Below are 15,145 nucleotides of genomic sequence, written 5' to 3'. Positions count from 1 at the left end.
GAGCAAGAGAGCGAGCCTGCTGCGCCCTTCGACGTAACAAACACGGCAGGGTGCTTTTACAATCCACCCTTAGGTGACTGCGCCCGGTATAAAACGCAGCCCGTTACCCCGAGAACGGTCAGTTTGTCAGCAAACGCCGAGACGTGACGAGACATCAGCAGCAGCAGCAGCAGAAGCAGCCGCAGAGTTATAGACGAGCGTTTCGTCTGCCCAGTCGTGCGAGAAAATTACGACAATATTCTAGAGCTAGCTAGCTAGCCGTTGAAAGCCAAAGACAAAAAATGCTGAAGTGGACTGCATCGGCGCAGCGACTCCATGAGTTGCCATCGATGGTGGGGAGAGCCTCGCAAACAGCGCAGCTGCGACAGCGTCCGCTGCTGCGGCGCCAACGTCGCGCCACCATCGCCAACAAAGAGAATATACCAGTGATGGGTTACACCACCTCCACGCCCATGCTGCGCAACAGTCCGCTTGTGCTGGCACCGCTCACAGATATACGAAATGTGACGCCCGAAGCGACTCCAACGGCATCCACCACACCGCGTCGCCTCAGCGTGCATCATGTCCAGTACGCCAGCACCTTGCCGAGGTATGCGGAAGAGGAATATTCGCCGAGTACTGCATCAGCTAGTCTACTACCCACTGGTCAGCATTTGGCGCTACGAGGGCTGCTCGGACCACTCGATCCGTTTGTTGAGCAGCCGCGCTACATTGCCGCTTCAAAGCCGTTGAAAAAACGCAAGCTGGAACCGGATTTTGTTGCCGTAATGGAAGAGCAGCAGCCGTTGGAGAAGCAGCCAATAGAGCAGCGAGAACAGTCAAAGCCACAGTCACAGCCACAGTTACAGTTACAGGCCGTGCGTCCAACGACACCTCAGCATTCCTTGAGCATGGGTGATCAGACGCTAGATAAGCTCATCGATGCTATATTGGATTCGGCGCGCAAGGCGGATGCGAGCAGCAAAAAGAAGGCCCGTAAATCCTTCAATCTACGGCGACGCACACTAGTCAAGCAGCAGCTTCAGACCACCTGCCAGACCGTGCTCTCGCCCTCGTACGCGCCCGGCGATGATCCGGCAAGTGATTTAAGTTTTACGCTCCTACCTCCCATGCCATTGCCTGCGACGCCGACGCCCTCATCTCCAATGCAGCTCAGGCGCAGCCTGCTCCTGCAAATGCCAACGCCTCAAGCATCTGCAGAGCCACAGCAGAGTGCAGCAACACCCATCCTTGCTGGGCACTCCGACATACCAGATAATACCTTCACTCTCGAGACACCGGTGCGACCCCTTAAACGACGTCGAGAGAACGCCAAAAAGCGACAAACTGCTCCCTCAGTCTCCACCACGACCAGGTCCAGTGAGTCGCCATTGAAGCGCTACAAAATGCAAACTCGCAGCTATTTTGAAGTGGGCTTGGCACTGCCCTCCATCTACGTCTAGCGAGAATCAAAGGAGATATCGAGAGAGAGAGAGTGAGAGAGAGAGAGAGTTCTTCAAAGAGCCAAAGTCGCAGAGGAGGCGCCTGCGCTGACAAACGGGGGGAAAACGCTTAACTATGACGCTTAATTAGTTTTTAAGTTTGCAGTTCGTTTGAGTTAATTAAGTCACGTTGCTGTATATAAACATTTAGTTAGTCTTAATTTATTTATTTTTACTACTCATCTATTTTTTTTGGCACGCTGCTGTTATGTAGTTTTTGTATACCAACATATAATTTTTTTTTGCTTATTTATTTATTCAATATAAGACATTTAAAAAAAATAAAATGCTGCAGAAAAAAAGTAACATATTCTCATTTTTTAAAGAATTAATGCATGAAGAGCGAAAATTGAATTCAATTACAAATCAAAACTAATTGCTGGTCAATTGAAGAAGTCCACGAGATACTCAAAAAGTTCTTGAAACTTCTAGGACTTAACACTTTAAATGGCTTCTAAAGACGACCTGATACCCAAGCACCAGTCATACTCGCAGATGCAGTAGTTGGGATATCTTGAAATATTGAAATAATATATATGAGATATCTGAATTGAACTCTTGATGCGGCATACAAAAATTGAGCTGGAATAAAAACTGAACTTCCAGATAATACTATCTTCATTCTGATCAACAATTTTTTAATTATCGGGGTTGCACGCAATTTATACTATTTTTTTAAAAACGCCCCGAAAAGCGTAATCGAATTTTTCAACTTCACTCAAAATTTGAAACTATACAAAAACAAAGATTTTGGTATGAATATATTGAATAAGTTGTATATCATTATAATTAATTATATTGTAGAGGAATGTTAGAAAATTGAACATGTGGTGTGAAATAAAGTCAGTCTCTTTAAAGAAAGTGGAGGCTTATGCAACCACGCTAAAGAGTATGGGTTAGTGGGATAATGGAAACCTTTTAAATTAGTTAGAAACTGATATCCTTAAAGTTGAAACTACCAACTAATCTTCTATAAGCTTGTATGAATTGTTACAACAGATCGGAACAACAAATAATTTGCATGCAAATTAAATATAATTTATATTAAAGAATAATCTTGCTAGGAATCTTAGAATTTCATGACGAACTCGAGTGAAAACTGTATGCATAAGTTTTTTTTTCTTTTTGAAATCGGACATCCTACAAATTTAATGTAGAACATATGTATATAGAACAAGATATTGAACAAACAAGAGAGAACGCTACAGTCGAGCAAGCCCGACAGTGTAATACCCTGTACCCAGGTAAACTTCCGTCACTGAGTTATATGCGCCCATAGCAGCAGCAAAAAGAGGAAGAAGAAGAGCGAACTTGTTGCTGCAGTTTGGTGGGGTTGTACTGGGGAGAATTTGTTTTGCTAATAACTTTTCTTAGAATTGACCGAATTGAATAAAATTTTGAACAACAGTAGACAATTATATATAAATTATGTGTGCAAAGTTTGGTTTAGGTAGCATTTGAAATGTGGACGCTATTGACGAAATTCTGTAGCGGGGGAAGGGGGGGGAAATTAAAAAAAAAAACATAAACTCGTCCTTACTCGGACCTAGGAGAATCTGGATGCCAACTTTGGTTATTCTAGCTTTTATAGTTTCTGAGATCCTTGCGTTCATCCAGACGGACGGACAGACGGACGGACAGACGGACAGACGGACGGACATGTCTAGATCGATTTCTCTCGTCATGCTGATCAAGAATATATATACTTTATGGGGTCGGAGATGCTTCCTTCTGTATGTTACATACTTTGCACAAACCTAATATACCCTTTTTACCCTACGGGTACAGGGTATAAAAATAAAGTAATTTGTATTAACTAATTTATCCCAATTTCCCCATTCAAAACATTTTTATCTACTTATACACAATTCTTTAATCTTATCAAAGTTATATGTTTTAAGTGGATATGAAATACATAGTATGTATATGTATATCTGTTTTAGAAGATTTAAAGATTGATTATTGTCTAACATTTTCGTTGGAACTACTTAGAACTACAATACTGATTTCTTCCATGTGTGAGGAGTGTTTTAAGAAATGTTTAAATTACATTATTTATTCATTTGCACATTTTTTGAACAGCTTTGCCAGACTAATCCGCGAGTGCTAGAATCGCTTCAAATCTTTTTGAAATTGGACATCCTATTAATTTAATGTAGAGCATACGTATTGATACGTACCAGATATTGAACCAAAAATAAAGTAATTTGTGTTATCTGATTAACTAATTTAATTATTTTCCCCATTCAAAACTCTTATATCTACTTATACACAGTTCTTTAATCTTATCAAAGTTATATAAGTGCTAAGTGGAAATAAAATACATATATATATCTTCTTAAGAAGATTGAAAACTTTCTTATTGTATAACATTTTTAATGAAACTAGAGCTACAATACTGATTTCTTCCATGTGTGAGGAGTGTTTTAAGAAATGTTTAAATTACATTATTTATTCAATTGCACAATTTTTGAACAGCTCTGCCAGACTAATCAGCGAGTGCTAGAATCGTTTCTAATCTCGAGGCCGTAGTCTGCCGCAGCGCTTAAGGTAAGCTCGAGGTTTATCTGCTGGCTCGCATCTGGTTGGCGGCACGAGCCGTTTCAGATCCAGGTCCAGCCCATAATAGGGGATTTGCTTTGCTTGATTGTAGCGACCAAACAGAGGCAGCAGGTAACAAAAGGTAACAAGCGGTCGCCCCCGCAGTGCGTCTCAGCAGCAACAGCTGCCTCTTAGAGAGGCTCTTCTATGTTTTGGCTTAGCTCGTGCGAGGAGGATTGGAATGAGAACGCGCACGAGCACGAGAATGTGGATGTGCATGTGGATGAGGATGAGGAGGAATGGGAACGAGGCAACAGCTTGTCGGCAATAATTTGACATGACACTTGTTAACACTTTGACGCCCTCAAAGTGTATGGGTGTGTGTGTGTGTGTGTGTGTGTGTATTGTGCACCCCCCGCCGCTGCCAGTACTCGGTAGACGCAGTATTGCGTCCTTTTTGCAGTGTCAGTGTCAGTCTCTGCTCGCTTCCGTGAAAAACCCGCAGCACGAGGCAGTGGCAGCGGCAGAGGCCCGCTTAATCCGCTGCGCAACTAATGCAGGGCACAGGTTGTTTCATCCTTCCTTCCTGCCTTCCGCTGCTCGACCATTCGACCTGTCATCAGCTCTCACATATTTGTGGGTTCGGCCCTAATTTGTAGCCCATTTAGTTGTTGAGCGGTCGCGCGTTAATTGAATTATTTTTATTATATTTCACTCTGCTTCTCTCTTCTCCAACTATCTTTCCTTTTATTTTTTTTTATTTTTCTCAGTTGGTCTGGGTTTCCTGGGAAGCATCGAATGGAAGGCCTGCAGGTTGCACTTGCCTGTCCGCCCGCCTTCTGCCGCCAGCTGTGCTCGCCCGCATCGTTAAACTAATTTTCTAATGCCGTCGTCGTCGTCGTCGTTCTTGCTACCTTTGGCTGCCACACCTACTTCATAAACCCTTCAACGAACCCTTCCAGTGGAGGTAAGTGGAAAAATTTAAATATTCCTAGACGCAACAGTCGGCGCGTTTCCGTTTGGTTGCGTGTCATTTGGCGCATCGGCTAATCGATAAAAATTTAATTAATTGCTTGTAAATGTGATAAAACGAATGGAATGCTCGCTGGTCACAGCTGACGACGCATCGAAGCAGGAACAGCAGGAGTACCAAAATATTAGATACAAATTCAAGAAGCAAAACAAAAGAACAAGCTGTGAAGCCATTTTTATCTGACCCGGTTTTAAGTTTTAAGTTCACCTAAACAGGTTAAGGTTTACTCATGATTCTTCACATTCTGAGCTGAATCTTGAAGATTTAAAAACCTTTTTTGTAAATATGAATAAAACGATTTTGAAGAATTATAAAGGAAAGCAAATTACTGTCCAGAAGCTAGATTTAAATGTGAACAAATGGTATACAAATACTCTTGATGATATAATCATGGGTACAAATATTAAAATATCCTTATTTCTTATTCCACTAACTACAATAAACTAACTGCGATTTGAAAGCTGAGCGATTTCAAGAGAATTTTAGCTAAATCCACACAGAAAAGGGTTGTAGGGGCATTACAAAACAAATTGTTACCTCTGCTTGGCAAATCAATAAACTGTTCAGCTTAGCTTGGCTTTGCATTCCTGCTAACTGATGCCTTTCTGATCCTTTGCGTATATACGGGTATATTGATTTCAGTAAAGCATTTAAGCATGTGTTAAACGCTCCTTAAGCTTAATCGCGTGGGATTTACCCTCACTTTAGTAGAGCTCTGCTTATTAATCTTTGCTTTTCTAGGTGGTCTAATTGTTCAGTTACCTATTTCATTTACTTAACAGCTGCACAACCGATTACGCCCTTCCTAAGCCTTTCCGACTCTTGTGCAAAGCCGTGAAGAGCAACGTAAAGGGGCTTATTATATATGGATATATGTATATGAGTGAAATAAAATAATTAAAAATTTCGCAATCGGACTCCCAATTTCAATTTCCAATCAGCTCGAGCTGGGTCTATATATGAATTTATAAATATGTATAATAAAGTAGAGTAATTAAAAATTTCGCATTGCTTACAATTCTCGGGTTCAACCCATTTCTACGGCTAATCAATTCAGTAAAGGCGTTTTTCAGCGATTATCCTTACCAGCTCTCAATCGAAATTTCTCTATTTCGGCTCTTAGTCAAACTTTCGCTATTTCTTCCTCTTCAATAAAAGCTTTACTTTTAAGTCCAAAATTTCCTCCCAGTCCCAAATCAGAGACTACAGAATTTATCTATTTTATTTTGAAAAATATTATTTTATGATTCTGAATTGAATTTCTTTTAGAAATGTCGGCTGTGTTTAGAAATAATTGTAGGTTTGTATCTTCTGATATAATTGCTTCTTAGCATTTTTTGCGAATACTACATCTTATGCTAATGTTTCCAATTTAAGTTTAATTTTTTAAGTCATGAAAGGGAACTGTCCTTTGCCGCACAATCCTTTTTCAAATTGCTCTCAATAGAACTCGAAACTTGTTTGTCGCTAATGATTTCATTTAAAAATGTATGCGCATTTTTATATATATATATATATATATATATATATATATATATATATATATATATATATATATATATATATATATTTTTTTTTGAATGTTTCTGTGATTAGCACAGTTGGCTGTCCCTTTGGCAAAGTTGCTGCTACCGCCACCACAATGCGGCCTCATTATACAGTTTATTTGATTGTTAATCAACTTTCAGCCGTCAGCCTTTAGCGTTCATCCTTCAGCTGGCAACAGCATGAGGAGCGGCAAAGGAAGTGCCAGTAAGGACGCCGATTTTCTTGCATTGCTGCAGGCGTTTAGCGCAAGGTCTGCGGCAGATGCCAGCACTCGCGCCTTTGATTGACAATCGTAGCGTAAGATGTTGGCCCTGCAAAGCCTGTCAGCCTGCCAGGCTGCCGCGCTGCCAGACAGCCAGACGGCCATACCGCAAAATATGCCAACCCAGACATGTATTTGGCCTGCCCCTTTGCCTTTGCCTTTACCTTTAATTTGCACTCTTTTTTGTTGCCCGCAGGCGCAAAACTTTCGCTGCAGACATGCCGCAGCATCCTTGCATCCTTGCATCTTTCCGTGGCAGCAACAAATTGCGGCAACTGCTTTCCATTTTTTTGCTGTTCGTATCTCGTCAAACCCCCAAATGGCAGTTGCATTTTTATGCTCAACCCCCACAACACGCACACAAGCTTATATATATATATATATGTACATACTATATGTATGTATATATAGATCGGGCTGCTGTTTGCTATCTGTCTGGAGGCTTAAGCCGGCTTAGAACAGCGCCCATTAGCGCCCAAATTCGATGCCCGATCATCGTTGACTGTCAGTGGGTTTGTAGCAATAATTGCCAAATATTATGCAAACAAAGGCGTCAAATCGGAATCCGCAGCTAAAACTCGCCGCGTGTGGCAGACTACATGGCATGCCATTAATATTTAAATCCCTCCCGCCAATGGAAAACGCAAACTTATTTTCCGAATAGGGGTAACTCGCACTCTTTCCACTCTTTTCTTTTTTCTTTTTTTTTTCTCGGGCAAGTAAAATGTAATTATAATTCATTTTCATTTTGTGCGCCCTGCCCGCCAGCTAATGCAAAAATCTGTTAATGATAAACAAATTTTGTAAAAACGGTAAAAGGGTTGTTGCAGAGTGGCTGGGCATAGCTGCTGAGTTGCTGTGTTGTTGTGTTGCTGTGCTGCTGAGTGGCAGAGTTGCAGTTGCAGAGTTGCAGCATCGTTGCCGGCGGCCTTCACACTTTTTGCAGTTTTGCAAATTTCCGAGTTAATTAGCTTACCCGAACGGGCGTGTTGCGAGTCGATTCTGGATTGTCAGAGATCATTAAAAAGCCATGAGCGAAATGGGCCAAGTCATGGTGTGGCACAGTCGTTGCTGCCACTGCTGCTGCTGCTGCTGATGATGATGATGATGAAGTGGGCACTTGGGATTGCTTTGGCAGCCGGCTGTGAACTGTCAAAGTGCAGTTGAGAGATAGAGAGCGAAGTATTTTGGCAAACAGCGTTGATGATGAGTGGGCAGTTGGTGTTGTCGAATATTGTGGAATTGAATTGATATTGAATGAAGTGATGCATGACTTGACAACAGCAACGGCAACGGACTAGGGCCAGGGCCAGGGCCGGGGGCAACAACAGTTGGTCACGTGCCGCAAAAGTGCTGCGTCAATTGTGCAACGGACGGCCGAACGGGCGGGCCAACGTCATCAACTTTTCTTCATCATCATCAACAGCGTCATTATTGTTGCTGCCACCGCCGCCGCAGGTCACAAAAGTCATGCAAATTCCTCCTTATTATTATAATTTTTTTTTTTTTTTTTTTTTTTTTTTGCAGCAGCAGCAGCATGCATCGCATCTAAACTCGAAACAGTTGCAGCGCACAACAACAACAACAGTAAGGACTGCATACTCATAATTAAATGGCAGCCAGGGTGGGTTGACGGTGCTAATGATTCAGCAGCACACATCACGTGCATAATAGCATGCACCATTTGATGATGAAGCTTTGTCCAACCCAACCCAACCCAATCTAACCTAACCCCTCCTGCACTGCACTGCACCGCTCTGCTTTGATGCTGGCATTCTAATGCCTGATGTCTATGATCATGTGCCACAAGTACAAGTTTTGTGTAATACAGTGCAGCCTCGCTACAGCTGCCATCTAGCTAAGCTTTATTGTCATCAGTTTTTGTATCCATACCCATTGGTAGCAGTTCTTTATCTGATCAACTCTTCTGATCTCTGGAGAGCAGCGCTCGCTTTTAAAGTGGAACTCTACGCTAGCCACCACGCCACTTCTCCTACTAAAGGGACTCCTCTCACACAGAGATTGTCATTAGTTTTTGTATCCAGTACCCAAAGGATCGAGGAATTCACTAGAAGGTCTAATTGGGAGCCCATTGGTAGCAGATCTGTATATTATCAACTCTTCTGATCTCGGGAGAACAGCGCTCGCTTTTAAAGTGGAACCGTATGCTGGCCATCACGCTACTAGGGGGACTCCTCTCACACAGAGATTGTCATTAGTTTTTGTATCCATTACCCGCAGGAATGAGGAGTTCACTGAAAGGTCTAATTGGGAGCTCATTGGTAGCAGTTCGGCAGGCATGTTAATCGGACATATATCTTTATTCTATTAACTCTTCTGATCCCTGGAGAGCAGCGCTCGCTAGCCACCACGCTAGTTCTCCTACTAAGGGGACTCCTCTCATACAGAAATGTGGACCCTCGCTTTTGTGGTTTAAATGCATTCGAGGCATAAACGGACGGTTGGACGAACAAGCTGGCATGTCTACATTGCTGATCATATACAAGTATTTAGCTATAATATACATATACTTGTATGCTTTACAAATCGCTGTGCCACTTAACCCTTCGTATGACTTTTTTCTGATTTCAATTAGATAGAAAAGGCAAAATAAAAATATACGTATTTTTGGGTTTATTGAGAATTTTTGATTTTGTATATTTTTTGATACGATGTGTTTTATTTTTACATTAAAGTTGTTTCTATCTGTAAATGAAAATTACAAAAACAAATTATTCATTTTTAGTTGTACTTTATATATTTAAAACAAGAAAGGAATGCTAAAGTCGAGCAGGCTCAACCCAACTCCTCAATACCCTGTACCACCCAACAAAGAAAGAAATTAAATTAATTTAATTAATTAACTAAATTAAATATAAAATTTTCCATACATGCATACATACATTTACATTTACATTGGGCCTGGTTATATGGCTATAACTTTCTTTCTGATCAACCTATCATATTGAAGCTTGCTATACGGATATATAATCACTAACCTAATTTGACTAGCAAATTTTAGTTCAAAATTTCAGAATTACGGGAGTTATAGAAAATCTTGAATGGGGGATCAGAAAAAATGAACAAGCTCGTCCTCTCTCGGGCTTAGGAGAATTTGGACACCAAGTTTGGTTATTCTACCTCTTATACCTTCTGAGATCCTTGCGTTCATACAGACAGGCGGACAGACAGACGGATAGACGGATATGGCTATATCGACTCGGCTTGTCATCCTGATCAAGAATATATATATATATATATATATATATATCTGCCACGCCTTCTTCTGCGTGTTCCATGTACACTCGCACAAAACTGATATACCCTTTTACCCTTTCGGTACAGGGTATACAAATTTAATACAAAAATCCTCTAATTTGTTTGCATCCCACAAATCACAAAATTGGCGCCGAAAGTGATCATAATTTCAATTCACTAGTTTTTTTCAGTGTAACCAAATCAAATACACTTGAAATACAATGTGTAGAACTACATCAAATAGAAACTTTGCAATTTCACGCATGCATTGTAAAATAATGGAGTTTAAGCGGTATGTTGCAGATATGCATCTCAGACATCGAAGGGTTAATTGCGATCAGTCGTTGCTATTGAGTGTGCACTGTATTACATTGTCGGCTGCTGTGTACCGACAATGGTCAGTGCATCTGCATGCCGTAGCAGTTAAAAGCCACCAGCACAAGCACCAGCAGCAGCAGCAGCCGCAGTTACAGGAACAGCAATAGGAACAGGAACAGGAGCAGGAGCAGGAGCCGCACCAGCAGCAGCGCCAGCTTAGACTACAGGGGTGGCTTCTTGAACTGCGCCCGCGACGCATGCGCGCGCACAATGAAATGAAATAATAATAATACATAAAAAAAGAAAGAAAAAAAATATAACACAACAAGAGAAACGCTTCCGGGCGATTACACGCGTGGCAGCTATTCGATGATGACTCGACCTAGTTGTAAGTGTGCGCGTATGTATGTGTGTGTGTGTGTGTGTATTTTGGGTGAAAATTTACATTTTTTTTAAAGAGCGCATACTTGCCACACAATAAGCATATTCGTATGAGCTGTGAAAAGGGAAAACTGGAATTGTGTGGAAATGGAAAAGCGCTTTGTTTGTTGTTGCTGTGCAGTGAAGTGGACAAGCGATCAAAATGAGCTCCCTGCGAAGCTTAAACGTTAAACGTTTGTGTAAATCGCTGACATTTCCCTGTCATATGACAGTCAGTGACAGCCAGTCAGTGCGCATTTCGGCGCAATGGGCGTGGCTGAAGGGCTGAACGAGGTGGGTAGGAAGGTGCAACCGCAACATTTTTAACGGTTAACGGCGTCGGCGTCTAGTGGCGGCCTAGTTTTTGTCGCAAGGACGCGTGCCACACAATTCGCGACTCTCGATGTGATTGACATGATTCGCACTTGACTTGCTGCGCAACGCATTAAATGAGCAATGAGTAATGAGCAATGAGCAGTCCATGCCGGCAACAATCGTCAACGACCCACATTCCGTCCATCCATCCATTCAAGCGTCCGGCGGTCCCTATGTCCGCCCGCCGTGCAGCCCGTTAATCGTCTAATGAAGCCAAAGCGGCGTTTTGTCAAAGCTGCACCACCATGGGCAAAAAATTCAAATTTTAGGTTAAAACACAATTTTAAATTATGGCTAATGTTGGTTTTTCTATAATCAATAGGTGCCCATTATTTTAATTGATCGTTGATGGAATTGATTTTATTTTTGAAAATTTTGTTATAGAATTATAAAATTAGCGCAGTATGGATGCGACTCCTTTGAGTCAGGATCAGATCAGATAAAATGGAGTAGTCTGCACGGAGAAAAGTGATAAGTATTTCATTTGTTGTCAGAAGACAACGTTTCTTTTTCTACTCGGACACGGTTCTACTTGTTTTTCAAAATGCCTATTTGCTTTGCATTTTAAAAATTATTGCGCGAATAATTTTGTATTTCATATTTAGAGCTATATTTCTAAATGAAACATATTTCAGAGTTGTTTGCATTGAATATAAGAACGGTAATATTTCTCACTGCTCGTCACCAAATAAAAAAGTGTATAGCGTCAGTTGCCTTCTAAAAGGCCTCGTGACGAGGTAAGAAATTCACAATATTTGGAATATCAATTTTGTGTCGAAATAATTAAGTCTGTTTAATTTTTTACTACGAGTATAACATTCGAATTGAATATTATATTTTTATTAAAGAATTTAATTTTTAGTTATTTAATTAAATATGAAATATTCGTTCGTTTCTTTTAAATAATGGTAACTTAAAGAAATTAACAAATTACACAACTTATTTGATATCTGAAAATAAATTCTGAAATTAGGTTTCAGCGCCCAAGAATGTCAATATCGATGCCAAGTATGTACCGGTGCTGTTCGCTTATAAAATACTATTAAAAGTGTTTCAATAAACAGAGAATAAATAAAAGATGAAGAGGTTCAATTGAGCGCTGAAATTGATACGATTTATGAACATATACAAGTAGTAGGTAGGTATGGGATTAAATAGCATAGCTTGCCGGACTGGCTAATAAACCATCCCCCACCGGGACAGTGACTCTCCACCTTTTAGCTTATTATTATATTTTATGTTTTATTATTTAAGTATTTTAATTTTAATTTATTATAATTTTAATTTAATTATACTTGTTTTTGATTTTTTTTTGTTATTACTTCTTTTTCCAGTTCCTTTTTGTTAGGTCTAATAATGTCTTTGTCTACAAGTACTCTCTGATGTGTATAGTATTTGTTATTTCTATGGGCTTTTTTTTAGTTTTTTTTTTTTAGTATAAGTTCTGTATTTCTTTGATTTTTTATATCGACAGCTTTCTTTGTCGATAAAATAAATAAATACTTTTCGTTCTTTGTATATGAAATAAAAGAGGCACTAATGAAAATAATTGCACATTTTTATTGAATAAGTTTCATCCCATAGTGCGCCCATTCAGCCCACTCACGGGTACTCGTGCATAGCTTCGAACGCATGCGCCCGTCATCGTCAGTGGCCCATTCTAGGGGTAAGTTCAAACTTTTAGCGCTAAGCTGACGGCCGTATACTATATGGACACACACACACATACATACATACGAGTACCGAGGATCCGATGTATTTGACCGTAGATTTTTATCTCATGTGCAAACACGAACCGCAGTGGGTGCCGGGGCGCAGGCGCTATAGCAGAAAAGACAGCAACAACAACAACAACCCCATGGGCATATATATTTTCATATTTACATGCGACTCGTGCAATGTCATTGGCAAAACAAAAGCGTTGCCGTTTATGGAAATTTATGCGCTATTAAAAAGCGGCGGCGCAGGGCACTTAACTCCCCCCTCAGTCGCCCTCAGTCGCCATCAGTCTCCCTCCCTCACCAGCAGGCATTTGCTAACCCACTCGGCCAATTTTTTGATGGTCTCATAGTTTTTAATTGTGCGCACGTGACGCAGGTCTAAAGCGAATGGCTTAGAACTGGTCAGATACTACTACTTAGTAGATGAAACGCTTTAAAGGCTGCATGCGTTTTCTGTGCGCGTTAAAAAACGCGCGCGTGTCGCTTGCCCTTTGGCTAGCTTTTTGTTGTTAAGCTATTGTCATTGTTGTTGTTGCAAACGTGTTACCAATCGGAAAACAGGAGGAAGGAGAGCGGGACAGAGAGAGAGCGAGTGCGAGTGCGAGTGAGAGGGAGAGGGAGCGAGATTTAGTCAGCATGACAAATTGAACGGCGCTCGACTAATGAGCTAAATGTGAAAATGAAAACTGAAACTGTTGAAAAGCCACAAAGAAAAACACACAAAAAAAAATACACGCACACACGCACAAAAGAGCGCAACAAAAACGATTTTTCTTACACACAAAACAAAAGCACGCAAAAAATGGATGAAAAATTGTATTAAAAAAAAAAATTGCAACAAAAATCCAATAGCTTGCTTACCGACCACAGCATAGGGCGCTAAAAAGAACCCTTGCGCAAGTTTTTCTCATTTTTCCCCATTAAAAAAAACACACTTTTTTTGAGTATTTTGTGGCCTTTCTTTGTAAGACAAACAAAACATTTGAGAAATTTGCTGTGGAACAAAAGGCGAAGGAAAGCAATGCAAGAGTGGCAAATGAAGCGTTGATAAAACGATGGCCCGATGATCATTAGGATGGCCAAGTCTTGCTGATCTGCGAAGGGTGCTGCCTAGCTTTGAGATCCGCAGTATCGCTCGGATTAGCGGAAGTTGTGTTGATTTTAGTAACATGATGAATGTGAGACAATGGCCTGGCCCACTCGCTAATTGCATTGAAATGTCTGTTCCAGACAAAAAGATGAGCCAACCCCAAAGGAACTACGGATATTATGGCAGTCGCTGAAAAACATAGTCTTTCAAACGAAAAGAACTGACAACAGAGTCTAAGAATGGCGGAGGTCAGTGCCTAAAGGACTATCCGGTAAAAAGTCAGTTCAGATAGTTGTTGAACTTCTGAAAGAGGTATAAATTATGCTTACAAAAAAGAGTTGGCACAATTTATGAAGAAGGAGATTCTCTACTTTGAAATTCGCCTAGGAACAAAGGTACTTTTTAGTGTGAGGGTATTTTCAATTGGCCGGTATGCTTATGCCAGTTGAAGGTGTAGTTTTGTTGGGTTTGGATTCCAAATTTAAAGTTAATTGGGCGAAGTTCATAAAACAAGTTCTCAATTTGAAGGAAAGATCGATAAAAATTATGAAACCCTAATAAGTCAGCGTCAAATTATATTTCCAGATAAAGAGAGCAGATAAATCCAGTGCTGCTGCTGGCCGTCTGTCTCCAGAAGGCCACTTATGCCAGCAATGTTTCCAATACTCAATATGTTAAATCATCAATATTCCGACTAGTGTCTTACAATATTGTAAAGTCTAAGTCAAATACAAAGTTTCAAGCCAAATCTTTTAGCTCAAAAAGAATATTAACAAATTTCGGTTTTTAAATTATACGCATTTAAAATTTAAAAGTTTTCATATTCTCTATAAGAAGCTGCAAATACTAGGAGTAACATTTTGCAAATGTGTTTGTCGACATTAAATAAATACGCTCAACAAAACATGTAGTTCTTTTTGAATAAACATTTCGATTTGATTCTATATTTTGTTTTTACTGAAACATTGGAATATTCAATGTTATAGTATGTAATACCATAGGCTCCTGCGCCCTTCCTCACTCTCAACCTTTTGACCTTGAGCCAATGCACTCGCTTTTACATAATCGAGTAATACGTACATACATACATACATAGGC

At 40.4% G+C, this 15,145-nt stretch overlaps 1 protein-coding gene across 1 annotated transcript; it reads left to right on the top strand.

Moving 5' to 3' along the window:
• The first annotated feature begins 281 nt into the window (after window positions 1-281).
• LOC115629960 lies at window positions 282-1,442 on the top strand. Its single transcript, XM_030526573.1, has one exon. It carries the CDS (start codon window positions 282-284, stop codon window positions 1,440-1,442), a length of 1,161 nt encoding a protein of 386 aa, XP_030382433.1.
• Window positions 1,443-15,145: the final 13,703 nt, after the last annotated feature.

The sequence above is a fragment of the Scaptodrosophila lebanonensis genome, unplaced genomic scaffold (assembly GCF_003285725.1).
Source record: "Scaptodrosophila lebanonensis strain 11010-0011.00,11010-0021.00 unplaced genomic scaffold, SlebRS2 tig00000171-arrow-arrow-pilon, whole genome shotgun sequence".
Taxonomy (NCBI): Eukaryota; Metazoa; Arthropoda; class Insecta; order Diptera; family Drosophilidae; genus Scaptodrosophila; species Scaptodrosophila lebanonensis.
Note: the sequence above shows the minus strand (reverse complement) of the source record. Positions and strands in the feature narration are given on the sequence as shown.

Coding starts and splice junctions, on each gene's coding strand:
- LOC115629960 (XM_030526573.1), top strand. CDS start 282: ATGCTGAAGTGGACTGCATCGGCGCAGCGACTCCATGAGTTGCCATCG.